This window comes from Symphalangus syndactylus, chromosome 9, assembly GCF_028878055.3.
Source record: "Symphalangus syndactylus isolate Jambi chromosome 9, NHGRI_mSymSyn1-v2.1_pri, whole genome shotgun sequence".
Taxonomy (NCBI): domain Eukaryota; kingdom Metazoa; phylum Chordata; class Mammalia; order Primates; family Hylobatidae; genus Symphalangus; species Symphalangus syndactylus.
The window spans coordinates 97,877,168-97,898,377 of NC_072431.2; the positions used below are offsets into that span (position 1 = coordinate 97,877,168).

The 21,210-nt window shown below is 38.2% G+C and overlaps 1 protein-coding gene across 6 annotated transcripts in view; it reads right to left on the reverse strand.

The window, feature by feature from the left end:
- Positions 1-21,210, reverse strand: part of AVL9 (AVL9 cell migration associated) — an 83,870-nt gene that overhangs the window by 24,786 nt on the left and 37,874 nt on the right. For all 6 annotated transcript variants that reach the window (XM_055293469.2, XM_055293468.2, XM_055293472.2 and 3 more), the window contains exons 2-9: positions 16,062-16,182; positions 14,557-14,642; positions 10,446-10,517; positions 7,950-8,039; positions 7,093-7,159; positions 5,630-5,670; positions 4,805-4,843; positions 918-987 (exon numbers count right to left, since the gene is read on the reverse strand). In XM_055293469.2, the coding sequence (XP_055149444.1) occupies positions 918-987; positions 4,805-4,843; positions 5,630-5,670; positions 7,093-7,159; positions 7,950-8,039; positions 10,446-10,517; positions 14,557-14,642; positions 16,062-16,182 (586 nt within the window). The remainder of the gene's footprint in view (positions 1-917; positions 988-4,804; positions 4,844-5,629; positions 5,671-7,092; positions 7,160-7,949; positions 8,040-10,445; positions 10,518-14,556; positions 14,643-16,061; positions 16,183-21,210) is intronic.

Below are 21,210 nucleotides of genomic sequence, written 5' to 3' on the forward strand. Positions count from 1 at the left end.
AATAATATGGAAGAACCTAAGAGCTATATATTAGTAGACTCTCCTATAAAATTTAATAAGCTATGCTTGTACACATTTTAGTTAAAAACAAAAAGAACAGAAAGAAACCCAGACAAAAGAGAGAAACCTATTTCCAAAAGGAAAATGTCATATTAAAATAGAAAGGATAAACCTAACGAATTTGTTTGAAACTTCCTTTTTTTAAATTAATTAATTAATTTATTTATTTATTACTATACTTTAAGTTTTAGGGTACATGTGCACAATGTGCAGGTTTGTTACATATGTATCCATGTGCCATGTTGGTGTGCCGCACCCATTAACTCGTCATTTAGCATTAGGTATATCTCCTAATGCTACCCCTCCCCCCTCCCCCCACCCCACAACAGTCCCCGGAGTGTAATGTTCCCCTTCCTGTGTCCATGTGTTCTCGTTGTTCAATTCCCACCTATGAGTGAGAACATGCGGTGTTTGGTTTTTTGTCCTTGTAGTAGTTTACTGAGAATGATGATTTCCAGTTTCATCCATGTCCCTACAAAGGACATGAACTCATCATTTTTTATGGCTGCATAGTATTCCATGGTGTATATGTGCCACATTTTCTTAATCCAGTCTGTCGTTGTTGGACATTTGGGTTGGTTCCGAGTCTTTGCTATTGTGAATAGTGCCGCAATAAACATACGTGTGCATGTGTCTTTATAGCAGCATGATTTATAGTCCTTTGGGTATATACCCAGTAATGGGACGGCTGGGTCAAATGGTATTTCTAGTTCTGGATCCCTGAGGAATCACCACACTGACTTCCACAATGGTTGAACTAATTTACAGTCCCACCAACAGTGTAAACTTTATTTCTAAAAGTTTAGGTTCCAGTACAAGTTAAACAAAAGAAAGAGTAGATACTGCTGTTTTCTTACCTGGAAAAAGGGATAACACAGTCATCAGTGCACCCACCAATTTATTCACTGGAGAAATATAAAAAAGAACCTGGAATGGAGTCAATCAAAATCAAATTAGAAAACCCATGAAGACGTCCATAATGATAACAAATAAAAAAGAAGGAAAAGTTCTTTATATAAGAATAACAGCTGGCTGGGCACGGTGGCTCATGCCTGTAATCCCAGCACTTTGGGAGGCTGGGGTGGGCGGATCACGAGGTCAGGAGATCGAGACCATCCTGGCCAACATGGTGAAACCCCATCTCTACTAAAATACAAAAACTTAGCCGGGCATGGTGGTACATGCCTGTGGTCCCAGCTACTCGGGAGGCTGAGGCAGGAGAATTGCTTGAACCCAGGAGGCAGAGTTGCAGTGAGCCAAGATCACACCACTGCACTCCAGCCTGGCTAGAGAGCGAGACTCTGTCTCATTAAAAAAAAAAAAAAAAAAGAATAACAGCTGCCGGGTGTGGTGGCTGGCTCACACCTGTAATCCCAGCACTTTGGGAGGCCAAGGCGGGCGGATAATGAGGTCAGGAGATCGAGACCAGCCTGACCAACATGCTGAAACCCCGTCTCTACTAAAAATACAAAAATTAGCCAGGCATGGTGGCACACACCTGTAATCCCAGCTACTCAGGAGGCTGAGGCAGGAGAATTGCTTGAACCCAGGAGATGGAGGTTACAGTGAGCCGAGATCATGCCACTGCACTCCAGCCTGGGCAACAGAGCGAGACTCAGTCCAAAAAAAAAAAAAAAAAAAAGAGTAACAGCTAATAAACATAGAAGTACTAATAGACAAATCACCATTTAGCATCCACCGTGATTTAGGTACAAATTACCAACAGATGCTAAAACTACTGTGAAACAACAGGATAGTCACAATGTCTGAAATTTATCATTCTACGGATTAGCTATTAAGGTGGCAACCACCACCTCAACCGAATGAGCCAACTTCACATCACCAATACTACTACTACAAATAGTTATGGGCCTCCTGATATTATGTCTTGACAGAGACACACCACTACCTGTGTAGGATTCTTGCTAAAAAGGTTTAATCTGAAACTAGCCACAAGAAAACAAACAAATCTCACCCTAGTACACTAGTCTTGATTATTTTTAAAATGCCAGTGTCACAAAATATAGAAACAAAAGAACAAACAAAGAGAGAGAGGTGGAAGACCTTTTTGAAATAAAAGAGAGCTAGCAATGCAGTACATGATCCTTGACTGGATCCCAGATTGAAAACAACAATCAGGTCAGGTGTGGTGGCTCACACCTGTAATCCCAGCATTTTGGGAGATTGAGGCAGGAGGATCACTTGAGGCCAGGAATTCAAGACCAGCCTGCGCAACATAGCAAGACCCTATCTCTATTCTTTAAAATAAAAAATTAAATAATAATAAAAAAAGAAAATATCAGCTACAAAGGACATTATCACATCTGGGGAAATTTGAAAATGGACTGTATGTCAGATTTCTCTTATTATCTCAATGTTAAATTTCCTGAATGTGAAAATGGTATGTCGATTATGTAGGAATATTTTCTTTTTCTTAAGAAATACATCCTGAAGTATTTATTTAGGAGTGAAGTACCATAATGTCTACAAATTACTTTCAAGGTATTATGATTCAGGGGAAAAAATGAACATATATAAAGGAATATAGACTGGGTGTGGTGGCTCATGCCAGTAATTCCAGCACTGTGGTCCCAGGTACTCAGGAAGCTGAGGTGGAAGAATTGCTTGAGCCTGGGAGTCAGAAGTTGCAGTAAGCCATGATCGCACAACTGCACTCTAGCCTGGGCAACAGAGCTATACCCTGTCTCAAAAAATAAAAAGGAATTCAAAGTGTTCTGTGGCTGGATGGTGATGATGGCTGCATAACATGAATGTACTTAATACCACTGAATTGTACACCTTAAAATGGTTACGATGATAAATTGTATGTTATGTGTATTTTATCACAATTTTAGAAATTAAATAAAAATTTTTGAAACACCACACTAGTATGTTGGGTTCATTTAAAAAAAAAAACTTCCTACCTCAGCCTCCCGAGTAGCTGGGCCTACAGGCACCTGCCACCATGCCTGGCTAATTTTTGTATTTTTAGTAGAGATGGGGTTTCACCACGTTGGCCAGGCTGTTCTCAAACTCCTGACCTCAAGTGATCCGCCCACCTTAGCCTCCCAAAGTGCTGAGATTACAGGCATGAGCCACCGTGCCCAGCCTGAAGGAATATATATTTCTTATAGAAAAATAGGATACAGAAAAATATTCCCTTTAAAAAAAATAACCTATGTTCTCACCAAACTAGGTTGATATCTTTACTTCCAGTCCCTTTTCAATTAATATATATTCATTTATAAAATTGGGATCATAGGCTTGACATGTTGTAGAGAAACTTTTCTCACTTAACAAGCCATGAAAATCTTTAAAACAATAAAAACATCTTAGTATCTTTTTTATTGTCTGAAATTATACACAACATACAAGATAGTTACTCACTTATAATTTATTATTCTGTGATAGACTCTCTTAGAGCTTTGTGTCGAATTCAGATTAATTTTGGAAAATACATCTCTAAAAGGAGAATCACTGGGTCAAAGGAATATTTTTAAGGTAATGAACTAAAGTGGATATTGTGCATGGTCGACTCCCCAACATTCTTTCAACCCCTACTCCACTAGGCACAGTAATATGGTATATAAAACTGGCCCAGATCCAAGGATGGCTCCTGATTAGTCTAAACCAAAGGCTGGTGAACTTTTTCTATAAAAAGTCAGATAATTATTTTTACTTTATGGGCCATATGGTCTGTCACAACTACTCAACTCTGCCACTACAATGTGAAAGCAGCCATAAACAGCAAGTAAATAAATGGGTCTGATTTCCAATAAAATTTTACGTATAACAATAGGTAGTAGGTCAGATTTGGCCTTGGGACTAAGCCAATCATGGCAAACCCATCCCTTTGTATCAGGGAGTGGTCAGGAACCCAAGTTTAAGCCAACCAGGGCAAACATGTATTTGGCCACAGGAGTAGCCATGTGTGTGGCCTGTAATAGGCCCAAACAAATTGAAGGAAAGAATTATTGTTTTTTTAATTGCTATTTTTTGAGACAGTGGCTCTGTTTGCAGGCTGGAGTGTGGTGGCACGATCTCAGCTCACTGTAATCTCCACCTCCCAGGCTCAAGCCATCCTCCTACCTCAGCCTCCCAAGTAGCTGGGAATACAGGCACATGCCACTCACACCCAGCTAATTTTTGTATTTTTTTGTAGAGATGGGGTTTCTTTCACCATGTTGCCCAGGCTGGTCTCAAACTCCTGAGCGCAAGTGATTGATCCTCCTGCTTCAGCCTCCCAAAGTGCTAGGATTACAGGTGTCAGCCACCGTGCCTGGCCAAGAATTCTTATTAGATTGTTTAGGAGGAGGTATTATTTCTGCCAGCAGTTATGATTGAGGAAGCAAATGACCCAGTTACTGTCGGCAGTTCCCTATACTACCAGGGAAACCAGGCTCTGGAACAAGCTAGCACTGTGCACTGTAGAGCAAAGAGATGGAAAAAACCTAGGCACTTAATTACACTATGGAGCCACTGTGTCAAACCCTGAAATCTAAAGTGAGCCAACATGTCCTATTATTTAAGTCAGTTTAAAATTGAGTTGTCTGTTACCTACAGAAAAGCTGCATTAATTTAAATTTCTATGGCAGAGAACAAGAAAATGTGCTTCAGCTCACCACAGTGATAGGCAAAAAGTATCTTAATACTTTATAATTAGTTTCAATTTTATGAAATAATGTAAAAAAAAGTCAATAAAAGTTAAATACTCCATCTTTCCTTTCATCCCTTAGGATCATACCTTTTTTTCAAGAAGAATTAGCTTAAATAGGATTAAGACCTGCAAAAGGAAAAAAAAATGTTGTATTGAAATGAGAGACTCAAGCCTATAATTCATCTTTCCCCCTTCTAAAACATAACCATAATCAGTAATACTAAATACAGCACTTTAAAAAGTACATGAAAAATTATGAACTTATACTGAGAAGTTAAATACTACCTGTGTACTCTTAAATGTGAGAATCACTTAAATCTCTAACTGAAATTATTTTTTCTTGAAGGGGTGGTACCATTTTTGCTTGAAGTATCTGTAAGCTCTTTAAAGGGGACCCTGCTCTTTAAATAAATACTTTATTTCTGGATGTCCAGAGTGTTCACATAGCAGGTACTCAGTAAATGTTTGTTAAATAAATAATCAATGTGTTTATATCCTAGTCAACATCTGCTTTAATAATAAAGATCAGAAGATATAGGTATGCATAGATGTTTTATTGAAAAATGCTCCATTCTCAGGGCAACATATAAAATATTCTGCAAGATAAAAACATGTTTCTTTCCACTCTAATCTCATGATAGATGAAATTGCAAAAACAATAGAAAAAATTACCCTATCCTGCAAAGAAGTAAACGGTATTTGTGCTCCTTTAAATTTCTACAATACAAGCACTACCAACACTTTTAATTTTGTATAGTTATAAAGCCAAGTACATCTTAGAAGAACTAAAGCATGGTATGCCACAATCTGCATTCAATTTAGCACACTGAATTTGGCAGTGAAATGTGCACACTAAGAACAGTGTTGGCCATTTTAGTACTGTACATCATAAATTTAAATAAGGTACCATACCTTGTGTCGAAAATGAAGGACAAGATCTCGAGGTGACAGACCTACAATGTTAACAAAAAAGCTAAACTGTGACTACAATGTAATGTTTTTGCTGAAGAAAGGTTATTTTCCCCTTAACAGAAAGAAAGGTTAAAAAAAAAAGTAGGAATGTGCAAATATTCAAATATTTATGTAATGTTTGATTAGGTACACATATACTCAGAAACAGTGCTGTTCAGTACAACTTTCTGCAAGGATGAAAATATTTTAAACCTGACTTGTCCAATACAGTAGCCAATACAGAGCAATTGAAATGTGGCATGTGTGACTCAGACAAACTGACTTAAGTTTTATTAAAATTTTATTAATTTTAATCTAACTATAGGCAGCTATAGGTGGCTAGTAGCTACTGTTTTGGACAGTGCAGGTCTAACACATTTTCCCATTCTACAAACATAAACTACACAAGTTTAGAAATGATATAGCTTATATTATAGTGGCAATCAATGATTAAACAACGTTTTTGGTCATGGCACTTCATATGTTATTATTTCTGAAACACAGTCTGTCATCTGCCTGAAACAACACAGTACAAGAGAAAATAATTTAGACAAAAATATGTTCTCAGAATAGGATCTCATTTATGCAGAATAATAGTTTACATTACACAGAGGATTGCAATCATAAACTACAATTGGCAACTGCATGCTGAAATTGGAATTGAGTGAGCATAAACCACTATGTGATTAAAAAGTTTTAATCACAAAATGGATATTTATTGAGTTGCCCATTGAATATCTTGGCTACCAATGGATATTTTGGGTTGTCAAGATAGTATAAATTAAACAAAAATCCCTAACCTGAAGAATCTTAGAAAAGAGCTGAGCAGCTCTCTCTCTTGCTTCATCTGTTATGATAGGGAATTAAGCTGGTCAGCATTAATGCAAGGAAAAGGAAAAAACAATAAAAATCTTCCATTACTATCCTAAAAGGTAGAAATTCCAGCCTGGGCACTATAGGGATACCTTGTCTCTACAAACAAACAAACAAACAAAAAAAAAACCCAACTACCTGGGAGTGATGGTTTGCACCTGTGGTCCCAGCTACTTAGGAGGCTGTGGCAAGAGAATTGCTTGAGCCCAGGAGGTCAAGGTTGCAGTGAGCCATGATCACACCACAGCACTCCAGCCTGGGTGAGAAAATGCTATCCATTTTCAATGATAATTGAGGTAGTTTGTCTCAAAAAAAAAAAAAAAGGCAGAAATTCACCTTGTACGTTAATAGTTGTAAACCTGGTATGTTCTAATACTCTTCTCAGTATAAACACTGGCTAAGAAGATATTTAAGGAAGAAACAGCATCAAATGTTGAAGAAGTTAGATCCCATATAGAGATGTAATTCTAATCAAAGTTTTACATGCAACTCAGTTTGCTAAACAAATAGAAATGAGGGAATCTCTTTTAACTTGTAAGTCACTTACTTACCAAGATATACTTGGGATCCTTCTAATGAAGCACCTCCCAAGGAACTATTCATATGTTCATAAAGCTCCTATAAAATATAGATTGAATTTACATTTTACTATCATTTTAGATCTGAATTAGAAATATATTGATCAGAAAAAAGTTGGTTCCTTAATTGAGGTAGTTTGTTCTGCTAGGCGCTAAATTTAAAAACAAGCCTCTCTGCAACCTTGCCAGTTCTCATTTCTTCTCTTCTGGATATGAGCAGTTTCAGAAGAGATGTGGGCAGTGAGTATGAAAAGCTACTCAGGGTATTCCTTTCTCCTTCTACATTTTAGAGCGTGATTCATTCACATAGTGGTATGAATTCCTAGTATAAATTCCCTCTGCTCCCTTGCTAAGTCCCTAGCTGTCCTACTCCCACCAGAATCCAAGAGACATCCATATTCTTTACATGAATGGCAGCACTGAGGAAAACATGCTATCCATTTTCAATAAAATAATCATGTGGTTTTTCTGGTCTATGTATTGGGAACTAGGAACCAGAAACCCAATATATAAAAATACTGTGCAGTTTATTAATAAGATAAGCAAATTTATAGAAGCAATGCCATAGCAAAAGGGCTATTATCCACTAAGAAAAACATTACTGTTAATTATAGTTATTTGTAGTCATTATTTCCTAAAAAAAAAAAAAAAAAAGTTTGGTTAAATTTAGTATTTGGGCAGATTCCTAGTCTGTTTTAATGCAAATGTGTTTTCATATTAGAATGTCTTTCTTAAGGTAATAATTATCCTTCACAGTATTACTGACAATATTTCCTTGATTCATGAGTCTATCTTCAGCCAAACACATCTATAGAGGGGTATAAAGTTACCTTTAGAATGGAAATTTGGGAAAAATCCTTCTCTTCAAAATATGCATGTGTAATGAGCTGAAGTTTTGCTTGAAGTAAACCATACAGAGGCTTAAAGGAAAAAAGAGAAATTACCATTGATTAATAATTGGTTGATAACAGTAAAATTGGTTGATAATAGTAAAACAAACAGAACCCCACAACCTTTTAATTTGAAGAGAACAGGGAGAAAGAAGTTAGTAACTATCAACTTTAGTGCGTATTATTCATAGTTGAAAGCCGTGAAGTCATCTGTTCTTTGGCTGCAAGTGAAAAGTACCTGAAACACTGACAGTACAGTACTTAAGAGTGTGGGCTCAGACTTGCTGGGCCTGGCTCCATCACTCAGCTCTGGGAATTTAACCTCTCCACCTCTGCTTGCTGATCTGAACATGGGCATATGAAAATAGTACATCTTACTTGACTGTTTTAGGGATTAAATAACAGGTAAAAGCACTTGGTAAAAAGTATCTGACACACAGAAAGTATCCAAACATTAGCTATTACTATTATATGATTTAAAACATATTCTAATTCTGCACACTGTTTTGCTGGCCTGTAGCGACATTTAATCATCCTTATAACAGCCTGTTTTTACATCTATTTGAACATTCATGATTACATTTAAGTTCATTTCCCTTTTTTGTCCTCTGTAGAGGCTCACAACTAGTTTGTATCCTTTATCATAATATTGTTTTATATATTTGAGCAAAGTTATCCCTTAATCCTTATTTCTCTATTTAGGATCTTCTACCATTTTCATCTTTTTATTTGTAATGTTCTTTTCTAGATGTTTTCTCATTTCTATGTCCATTTCAGGATGCAATGACCAATGATGTATATATACTCTAATTAATTAAAAACAAGTAATACTGGAAGAGTCTCTTTCCCAGTATCCCTGTTAATATATCATGATTCCCATCAAAGTATAAAATCATTTATTTTTATACATAGACTTCAATACATAGACCAGAAAAACCACAACCAGATCTTTCTGAGTAAGCTACCCTCTTCCCATCCCTTGTGTCTGCTTTAGAGACAGATAAAACTCGATTTTTTTACCCTAATTTTATCACTTAGTAGTTACATGTCTGTGAGAATTACACATTTTTTCTCTGAGATATGCCTTTATTTATAAAATGAGAACAGTAAATATGTCCCAATATTGTTATAAGGATGGAAATGACAATTACATATAAAAAGCATCTGGTACAGAATTAATGCCTGATATATAGGCACTCAATAAATGGCATCTATTATTATTGTAATCGTCCTTTGAAGAATGATTACTCAGGAAGCCTCTTAACATGTTACACTTCCTTTAATATCTGGTACTTATTCTTCTGTCATCTGGTCCAGTATAAAAAAGCTATTCACTCATGTATATTTTTCAGGCTACTCTTCTCAAAGCTGTGTACAGGAATCAGATGAATAATCGATCAATTTTCTGACAATTTCTTTTATAATAGCCATTCCTTTTCTTTTTTCTTTTTTTGAGACGGAGTCTCCCTCTGTCACCCAGGCTGGAGTGCAGTGGCTGATCTCTGCTCACTGCAACCTCCACCTCCTGGGTTCAAGCGATTCTCCTGCCTCAGCCTTCTGAATAGCTGGGATTACAGGGGCACACCACCATGCCTGGCTTTTTTTTTGTATTTTTAGTAGAGACAGGGTTTCAGCATGTTGGTCAGGCTGGTCTTGAACTCCTGACCTCATGATCCGCCCACCTCGGCCTCCCAAAGTGCTGGTATTAGAGGCGTGAGCCACCACGCCCGGCCACAGCCATTCCTTTTCTAGGAGACTATTCTTGCCTTATATGTAAAATTACTTCTTGGAAGAAATATTCTCATCCTCAGAATTTTATTTTGGATAAAATAAGATTTTGGCTGGGCACGATGGCTCACGCCTGCAATCCCAGCATTTTGGAAGGCTGAGGCAGGTGGGTTGTTGAGCTCAGGAGTTTGAGACCAGCCTAGGCAACATGGTAAAACCTCGTCTCTACTAAAAATACAAAAATATTAGCCAGGCATGGTAGTGCATACCTGTGGTCCCAGCCACTCAGAAGGCTGAGGTGGGAGGATTGCTTGAGCCTGGGAGGCAGAGGTTGCAGTAGCAGTAAGCCAAGGTCACGCCACTGCACTCCAGCCTGGACAACAGAGTGAGACTCTGTCTCAACAAAAAAAAAAAAAAAAAAAAAGATTTTGGACAAAATCAAAATGGATAAATGAAATATATCAGCTACCTCATTTTGTTTATGTGTCAACTTACTTTCCAATAGCTATAAGATCTCCTTTCTCTTACCGAGTCTTGGTTAGAGATGCAAATGAAAACTGCTGAAAGGGAAAGAGAATGGGGAGATGCTAGGGCATAAATAATTTTAATATGTCATTTAAATCTCTTCTTATTCTAATAGTGCCTTATCCTTCAAGAAAGATCTGCCATGAAGGTTTAACATAATGAACACGTTACTTGGTCTCTTACCAGCTTGCTTAGAACACAGACACTTTTCTGAACAGTCTCTCTGGTGATATCTGCTTGTCTTACTTTCAGTGCCTATTATAAACAAAGAGCAATTTATCAGAAATATTTCATAGCAATATTTCAAAAATATTTTTTCAACATAAAAATAGCAATTATATATAAGAAATTTCTTACATTCAGTTAAATTCAAAAAGTTATTTATTAAGACTCTCAGGAAATACTGAGCAAATAAATGTCAGTTTGGACCTATGTGCCAGAATCTGTGGGAGGCACTGGGAATGTAATAGTGAATGGACAATCCCGAATCTCAAGGAATTTATAATCTGATGGAGAATACTCTATGTATAAGTCACCAGGACCAAATCAACCATTCAATGCAAATCAATCACTGTTGATTCTGGTTATAAATGGACAGTCCTTTCAGAGACCATTGTTTCTGGTGAGAAGGGGCTAGTTTAAGAGACGACAAAAGGCCAAAAGCAATGGCTCACGCCTGTAATCTCAGCATTTTGGGAGGCTGAGGTGGGTGGGTCACCTGAGGCCAGGAGTTCGAGACCAGCCTGGCCAACATGGTGAAACCCCATCTCTACTAAAAATACAGAAATCAGCCAGGTGTGGTGGCACAACCCTGTAATCCCAGCTACTTGGAAAGATGAGGCAGGAGAATCGCTTGAACCCGGGAGGCAGAGGTTGCAGTGAGCTGAGATCGTGCCACTGCACTCCAGCCTGGGCGAAAGACTGAGACTCCGACTTAATAAAAAAAAAAAAAAAAAAAAAAAAAAGAAAAGAAAAGAAAAAAGAGATGACAAAAACAGACAGCTTGTTCTCCAGAGATGGAAGAAATGTCAGCAATTTTGTTAAGTTACTTGTTCCATGTTGCCTGGAAACTTGTATTGGCGCCCAGCACCAAACACAAGCACATAATTTATTTCTCAGTGATTGTGAGGATGACTATGTGAGATTTCTACAGTCGTCTACTAGTAGAGAGCAAATCTTGATTTGATTAACCTCAGGCAAGGCTGTGAGGGAAGTAAGAAAGACTTCCTCCTCTAGTGTACTGCCTGACACCTTCTTGGATCTGTCCTGAGGACCAAGGGGCCCCCATGTTTTCAACTGATGACTGATGAACAGACTTTAAATTAGCTGTGGAGTAGAATCCTTCCTCCTGATTGGATTCATCCACTGTCTCATCTTCATTCAAAAGGAGTTGAAGTCTTTCTTCCAGGCTCCAATAATTGGTTTGTCTGCTTCTATTGCCTATTATCTATTGAGAAGGATAGCAATCACTGGAAAAATGGGCAACTCTAATGTACTCCTGAGTGGGTCAGAACCAGGGAGTTGGGAGACAGGCAGTATTTAAAGGCTATGCAGAGCACGAGGGCTGTGAAAACAGCACTGAGGGATAAGACCCACTTGGGAGAAATAATTTTACTAGTGCTTACATGACATATGGGTAATAAAAGGTATTAAAAGGAACAGATTTCCAAGAATGGGCAGCAGCTCAATTCATCTCACATATAAGTATGTAAAGGTAATAGTGTAACAGTGAAATAGCAAAAGAACATAACTAACTACATTTTTTGGGCAGCGTTTCCCTGTTCGTGCACATAGGCAAGGATAATTTTAGAGCACTAAGATCATATGCACAAATAGCAATCATGCAGGTTTTAAAACCAACTCTGGGATTTAAAAAGTATGTAAACAACAAACTATGTTTTGTTAAAGATTTATAGGAGCATTGTGGCCTGACCAATGACAAAGAAGTATCCAAACTCCTTGGACCCTCGCTGGTACCCAGATGTCTGTGTGTCACCTCTTGATACCAACTTCCTCTTCTGCCCCCTATCCCTTTCCCATAAAAATCCTCCAGCCAGACTGAAAAATTTAAGATGCTACTTTAGAATGCTAGCTCACCATCTAGCTGGCTTTCCAAATAAATCTCCTTTTCCTCCCAGCAACTCTCTCTTGTCTTTTGAGCAGTGTGCAGCCAAACCTGGGTTCGATTACAATAGTATACGAAAACATCAACTGCTCAAAGCTGTCAGGCGAACTCTTACTCTCAGGTTTCTTTTATCTTTTTTTAAAATTTATTATTTATTATTTTTTTGAGACGGAGTCTCGCTCTGCCGCCAGGCTGGAGTGCAGTGGCGCCATCTCGGCTCACTGCAGCCTCTGCCCTCCTGCCTTCAAGCAATTCTCCTGCCTTATCCTCCCAAGTAGCTGGGACTACAGGCGTGTGCTGCCACGCCTGGCTAATTTTTTTGTATTTTTAGTAGAGATGGGGTTTCACCATGTTAGCCAGGATGGTCTTGATCTCCTGACTTCGTGATCCGCCTGCCTTGGCCACCCAAAGTGCTGGGATTACAGGTGTGAGCCACTGGGGCCCAGTCTCTTTTATCTTTATTTTCTCAGCTTCATTGAGGTATAATTGACAAAAATTGTATACATTTAAGGTGTATGTTATTATTTGACATAATATCTTTATCTTTAGATTCAGTCATTCATGACATAACATGGGTGTTCCAGGTTCCAGGCCCTGTGCTTAGAGAGTTATTTCATGGTAGTTACCTACTTTGGGTATCCTGGAATTTACACCTGTAGTTTACATTCAAGTGGGTCAGGGGAAAAATAGACACACAGTCTATGAGTCTAGGTGATGGGTACCCAGGTACTCAAGGTACTAGGTTTTAAATTTATCTGCATATTTGAAATTTTCATCATAACAAGTTAGAAAAAGATTTACTAATTATTCACCTGAGGAAGCTTTTCAACTTTTAATTGTCCAGGCTCAAATCCCAGTGATTCTAATTCAGTCATTAGGAGGAAAGGCTAGGTACAGATGCTAAAAAGTCTCCAGGTAATTCTGATTAAAAATCATTGTTTTAGAGCAGTGGTTGTCAATCTTGACTATGTAGAGAAATCACCTGGGGAGCTTTTAAAACATTCCCACCTCCCATGTCTAGATCATTAAATCAGAATCTTTTAAAGCTCTCCAGGTGATTACAATGTGCAGCTGAGATTGAGAACCACTCACTACTTTAGAGTATTAATGACCTTTTGAGAGGAAAGAGCTTTTTGCTCATCAAGATTATCCCCACCACAAAAAAACAGTGCTACACATAAGCAAATCATGAAAGGTGGGGCCACCATCTTGGCTTATTTGCATTTATCAATTATAATTATTTTAGTAAGTCAGGCATTAAGCTAGCAGGTAGTTTAAGAATAATCAAGGCTGGGCGCAGTGGCTCACGCCTGTAGAGGCTGAGATGGGCAGATCACTTGAGCTCAGGAGTTTGAGACCAACCTGGGCATCATGGCGAAATCTTGTCTCCATAAAAAATACAAAAATTAGCTGGGCGTGGTGGCACGCACTTGTATCCCAGCTACTTGGGAGTCTGAAATGGGAGGAGGGCTTGAGCTTGGGGTCAAGGCTGCAGTAAGCCAAGATTGTGCCACTGCACTCCAGCCTAGGCAACAGAGTGAGACTCTTTCTCATTAAAAAAAAAAAAAAAAAAAAAAAAAAGAAATTTTAGAGATAATTAAGACGACTTATGAGTAGTTGGGAGCCCTGCTAAGCATGTCCCACTACTTCTGAAATGCTGCTTAAAAAAAAAAGCAAGGCACAGTGGTGCACACCTGTAGTCACAGCTACTCAGCAGGCTGAGGCAGGAGGATCCCTTGAGCCTAGGAGTTCAAAACCAGCCTGGGCAAAATAGCAAGGCCCTGTTTTTAAAAAAATAAAAAAACTAAAAAACACACAAGCATTACCACTCAATTTTTCTAAGTTATATGCCAAACACTAGAAACAGAAAATTCAAAGACATCTTGAAATGTAAATACAGTATTTAAAAGACAAATAGATAATTTATGTATCACTATCTAAAAACAATGTACAAAATATTATGATACAAATATAAGCATAGCCACCAATGTCAACTTAATAAAATGTTTCTGTGAATAAACTGGTACTATTGAAAAAACAGCTACAAATTGTACACAAAAATCTAAAACAACATTACAGGCACCACTGAAAAATAAAGACTGTGTTTCTCTAAGTGTCCAACATCTAAGAAAGGACTTTGGAGTTGTTTTTCACTATTAACTATCATACCTTGGCTTCAATTTGTCGATAGCAAGAGATACCAAATACTGTGGCTCCATTTCCATTTCTGGGTGGCAAGTGAAAAAACACAGTATCTAAGAGATACATAGAAAAATGTAAATAGTGAGGTGAATTACCCTTATTAATAAGTAGTAAAATCTGAAGCTATCATAATGCAGTCATTAACACAAAAATGATGATAAAACAAGGAATCCAAATCATACTTATTTGTAGCACCACAACCAGTGGTTTCCTAGAATTTTTCTCATTGCCTTATGGTAAATACTCATCACAAAAAGCCCAAGAGACTGAATTATAACAGGTCAAACTGAGACTACAATTACAGAAAATACTTAATCTTTAGGGAATCGTTCTAGATGAAAAGAAAGTAGACAGTTATAAATGCCAACAGCAACACATGAACCTTGAATGAATACAAGAAATTTGGGGGACAACTGAGAAAATTTGAACACAGATTGGATGTTAGATAGTATTATGAAATTACTGTTAAATCTCTTAGCTGTGATAATGGTACTGGAAGTTACAATGGGGAATGATCTCATTCTCAGATCTTAAGTATTTAAAGTGTCACAATGTTTGCAACTGCCTTTCAGATAGACAGTACAGACAAAATTATATACATACACAAATATAAAGAAAATCTGTAGAACATTCGCTATAATCTTAATTCACATGTTTGTAGCAGTCCTTTTGCTGGGCATGGTGGCAGAGCCAGGCATGGTGGCTCACGTCTATAACCACAGCTACTGGGAAGGCTGGGGTAGGAGAACTGCTTGAGCTCAGGATTTGAGACCAGCCTGGGCAACAGGGCAACATAGTGAGACTCCGTCTCCAAAAAAAAAAAAAAAAAAAAAAAAAAGAAAATCAATAGCAACAACAACAAAAACATTTTTGTAGAGCATCAAATACCATAGTAAAATACAATCCTTCATTAAGTCAGGCAAAGTACTCAGTTATAGGGTGGCAGGAGATTCGGTAAGAACTTCACAGCCCTGCTTTCTTTGAGGGTGTTAACATGCTCTGCATGCAAGCAAGCAACCTTGGAAGCAGAGTACTTGTGACAGCAATGGTTCCAGAGGCACGAAAACAATCTCAGCTGTTTCTAAAGTGGGCACTGGAGCGATAACCTAGTACTGCAAGTATGCAGCTAGAGTCCCAAACAATGTACAGCTGGTGCTGGTAAGCCCCCTGGTTTGCCTCTGAGGAGTATGAAGTATAGATGTAGGAAGTGCTTCCAGTGGTGGCTGTCCTGCTCTGGCTAATCACTTGGCAGAAGCATGGCCAAGGTTCACCAGCCACAGCCAATGTAAGCCTGGCACTCCTTTAGAGGTGCTGTAGTGAATGACTAGTTATCTCCAAACAAGCATGTAAATATTTTATAAATAGTTCTAACAGGCTGAAGGCCTTTAATTTCTAAGTATTTAGAACCTAAGATATTTTGGCAAATTTTTTAAAAAAATGGCACCTAACTGCTTCACTGTCTTGTTACATACCTTCCTGGTAGTTGTGTGCGCCATCTGGTAAGGCAAGGAAGGGCAAATACTTCCATTCTTCAGGTAAAGTGTGGCTGTCATGTCCATCTCCTGGAATCAGGGGCGGGTAAGAGAATTCAACCTAAAATAGTAAGGAATGTTAGCCAAAAGGTGGTTGACCAAAGGAAGCATTTTATTCTGATAGGTAAAAATGCTTTTAAACCCTGAATGACAGAAGTCGGGATAAGCCACACTGTATAATGTCATTTGCTATCATCAGCAAATCTATGGCATGGAAGAGGGGGTAAAAAAGCAGTAAAAGGAGGAAAAGTTTATAAGCCTTTCTCCACTTTCTGATTTAAGGTGGGTTACACTTTAATGTGCATAATGGTAGTGGGGTTGGTGATTGGACTGCAGATTGATATCTGGGGGCTGTCATCAAACAGATGGTAATTGAAGCCTTAGGGACCTGAGGAAAACCAACGGCCTACTGAATTGAGTAGGAGAGGTCCAACAAAAGAGCCCCAAGTTGAGCCCAGAATCACTTTTAGAGCCAATCCTTAATGTGGAAAAATAGGATGGCTCATCTTTCCACATTTCAATGAAATCAAGCTGCCACTTGAATCACAGGAAAGCCAACGGTAAAAGGGCTTTAAAAATGATTAAAAAATTTTTTCTGTCCACTGAATTTAAAATTCGTGATTGTTTCTTCTTTTCCTCTTCTTTTTTTTTTTTTTTGAGAGTCTCGCTCTGTCAGCCAGGCTGGAGTGCAGTGGCATGATCTCGGCTCACTGCAACCTCTGTCTCCCAGGCTCAAGCAATTCTCCTGCCTCAAGCAATTCTCCTGCCTCAGCCTCCCGAGTAGCTGGGATTACAGGTGTGTGCCACCATGCCCGGCTAATTATTATTTTTTTTTTTTTGTATTTTTAGTAGAAACAGGGTTTCACCATGTTGGCCAGGCTGGTCTCGAACTCCTGACTTAAGGTAATCCGCCTGCCTCGGCCTCCCAAAGTGCTGGGATTACAGGTGTGAGGCACGGTGCCCAGCCAATTCGTGATTATTTCTAAAGGTGATCCAATTCCATATTTAAAATGTTTAAAGACACCAAAAAAAAAAGGACTGTAAAAAAGACTGCCTCCCACCCTTGATATCACCACCCCAGCTACCCAGTCCCTGCTCCCATCTCCAGAAGCAATAAACATTTTCCATTTAGAAGAACTCTTTAAAAGTTTAAAGAGTAAAACTTTTCTTCCAGAGATCATTTAAAATCAACTGAAAAATTGGCTGGGCACGGTGGCTCACACCTGAATTCTCAACCCTTTGGGAGGCTGAGGCGGGTGGATCACCTGAGGCCAGAAGTTCAAGACCAGCCTGGCCAACATGGTGAAATCCCATCCCTATTAAAAATATAAAAATTAGCCAGGTGTGGTGGCACACTCCTGTAATCCCAGCTACTCAGGAGGCTGAGGCAGGAGAATCCCTTGAACCCAGGAGGTGGAGGTTACAGTGAGCCGAGATTGCACCACTGCACTGCAGCCTGGGCAACAAGAGTGAGACTCTGTCTCAAAAAAAAAAAAAAAAAAAAAATTAACTGAAGGTGAGGCATAAATAACCTCCAATTACATTTCTCTGTATCTTCTCTATATATTTATCATACAGGTTTCATCCTAGTTTGCTTTGTTGGACAATTTTCTAAAGTGTGAGGGAAGGCAGGATGTGACAATGAGGTAAGATACACACAAATTCAAAGATGATGTTATGAAGTTGGCAATTTTAGAGTTAAAAAAGTTACCAATTCAGAATTATTTTTTAACACCAAAAATAAATGTAAGAAAATAATCATATTTTATGTAATCAATACCAAAGTCCCATATATAGTATTTATCATAAGGAGTCCTGGTAATTATTACTAAACAATTTTTGAAGACCATTCAATTTTGATGTACAGATATTTATTTAAAATGAATTTTGCATGAAATAAACATGGTTTTAAATAAACATAAACATTATGTACCCCAGTTCTCATGATGCATCATGAAATATGTTTCTCTTTAGGGTCCAAAAAGTTTAATACAGAAAATTCTTTAAAAAGTAGTACAACAATGCTTAATCTCATTTTTAATCATGGAAATGCAATTTGAATTAACATAATTTTTACCCATCTACTGAAAAACATTAAAAAGACTGAATATTTTGACAACACAGTGGAGAAGCCCGCTGTAGGAATGTACAGTACACTGGCACAACAGTTTAGAGGGCAACTTGGCCGTATTATCAACAACACATTTACCCTTTATTAAGATAACGAAATGAGAGGCCCTTAGACTGAGGTGGCTTTAAGGCTCAGGGTTTTCTACTTAAGCAAACCAAAAGTGAATTTAAAAGATCACCAAGCTTAGCTCAGCTAATCACAGGCAGCCAACTAGGCATTAGTTACATCTTCTTGAACTTCCCACAGGCATGACCCAAATAAGGCAACTGCTCAAATTTTAACCAAATAATTTCTTTGCTCTACTTCTATATTCACCCTATAAATGCTTCCCTCATGCTCCTTTAGTAGAGCCCCAACCAATTCTGGTTTGGAACTGCCTGACTAATGAAGCACTGTCTGCTCACATACACTTCTTAAAATCTTAATGTGCCAAAATTTATCTTTTACCACCTTTGACTCAGCAATTTCAGTTTTAGAAATTTATCCCATAGATACTCTCACATATTCAGATACATACAAAAATGTTCATAGCAGTATAATTTATTTCAGCATAAAAGGGAAACCTAAATATTCATCCCGAGTGGTTACATCAGTGGTTTATATCAGTTTTGTCCAGCTGTTAAAAAGCATGTCAGATTCATATACACTGATAAAGCAAGACAGCCACAATATCCTGTGTGGTAGGCGAAATAATGGCCTTCCAAAGATATCCTAATCCCCGGACTCTGTTACCTTACTTGGCAAAAGGGACTTTGCAGATATGATTAAGGATCTTGAGCTAGGGATTATCCAGGTGGGTAAAGTGTAATCACAGAGTCCTTATAAGAGAGGCAGAGGAATCAGTGAAAGAGATATTTGAAGATGCTATTCCATTGGCTTTAAAGATGGAAGAAAGGGCCATGAAACAAATGCAGGAGACCTTTAGGAGGTGGAAACAGCAAGAAAATCAAGTCTCTCCTGGAGCTTCCAGAAGAAATGGAGCCTGGCCAACACCTTGATTTTAGCCCAGTGAAACCCATTTCGGAATTCTGACCTCAGAACTTTAATAAATTTGTGTTGTTTTAAGGCATTACATTTGTGGTAATTTTTCAGCAGCAAGAGAAAACTAATAAATACTGTTAAATTTTAAAAGCAAGTAGAATATCAGTCAACAGTGTCAGAGGCACCCTAACCAGAGTGACTCCATCTTGAATAAAGGCTGGATAAAGCCAAACCTGCTGTGTTATGTTCCCAGGAGACTGGGCACTCTTGGTCACAAGGCATTTATGTTTGAGGGAACAAGTTAATGATGTTAACTAACTGAAGACCCAGGACTTATGGAAATGTCCCAGTACTTTAAGAACAAAAAGCATTCTTAGTTTAAGAATAGGTTTTGCTTTAAAAATATTAGTATACTCATAAATTCTTGCTAAAATCAATAGTAACATAGGAAAGTAACAACACTAACAGCCTGTCACAAGCTGGTCATAAGCCTTTGTAATGAAGCACATTTTTCTTTTTTTTGGGATGGAGTTTTGCTTTTGTTGTCCAGGCTCGAGTGCAATGGCGTGATCTCGGCTCACCTCAACCTCCGCCTCTCGGATTCAAGCGTTTCTCCTGCCTCAGCTGCCCGAGTAGCTGGAACTATAGGCATGCACCACCACGCCCGGCTAATTTTGTATTTTTAGGAGAGACAGGATTTCTCCATGTTGGTCAGGCTAGTCTCGAACTCCCGACTTCAGGTGATCCGCCCGCCTTGGCCTCCCAAAGTGCTGGGATTATAGGCGTGAGCCACTGCGCCTGGCCGAAGTACACTTTTCTTAATAACTCATATTAGCATTATATTTGAAATGGGTGCGCCCTCCTCTTGCTCTCTGAGGATGCCCTATTCTGTAATTCAGTAGTCTGTAGTAAATTATTTTAACTTCACTCTACTCTGTGACTTGCCCTGAATTCTTTCCTGCATGAGAGCCAAGAACCTGCTCTTGGGGTCTTGGACAAAACCCCTTGACTGGTGACTGTAGTATGAATCTATATATACTGTGATTCTGTTTGTGCAAAAAAAAATTTCTGTAAATGGATTTAAAAAACATGCTCGAAAAGACACTTGAAAATCTATATACACTGCTAGCACAGGTTTGAACTCTGGAGAGGAGAATGAGGTTGGGGATTGAAGATAAGCGAATACTCCTCTTACTTTTAAAAAAATCGCCATCTTTTTGTTTTGAAATTTTCAAACTTACACAAAGTTGAAAGAATATGAACAACCTAACAAACCTTCATCTTTATTTACCAACTGCATTGCTTTTTTTAGCCACACTTGTTCTAGCTGTGTCGTATATGTACACAAAAACAATTTTCTAAATGATTTAACAGCAAGTGGAGCATATTACCTCTACTTTTAATTATTTTTAAATGGATAGGTATTGCTTTTAGGATTAAAAATAAAAAAGACAATCACAAGCAGTTCTTAACTTCTGACGAAATCTTATTTCCATCCTATAATCCTGGAGTTAAGGGCAGGTGTAGAAATCTATCTTCTGTTCTGAAGATTTAGTTAACAGGTTGCCATTGGCCAGAAGTTTAATTAATATCTGAAGCTATGCTATGCTTAACATATTCTCTGAATTTCCAACTCTACTGAAGGAAGATCAGTTTTAGATGGTTCTAGCTGAAACTGAAGACGCAGTTGACTCAAAACTGTCATAAATAGAAGTGTGGATACTACATGTATTCCAAGAATTCCATGGTTAAAATTAAGGCTGTTCTAGCCTGACTTGGGCCCAGAGTATTTATAACATTGTTTCATTGGGAAAGTGTTCAGAATTTCAAACAGCCAACTTTTAGAACACAACTCTTTCATAAATTGCAGACTGCCTGTACTGTGTTGGCAGCTTTCTATAATTCTCTTCTCTTGCTGGTAGATTTTCTACCAACAAATACTTCCATTTGGAAACTGCTGAAATTGCTAATCAAGTT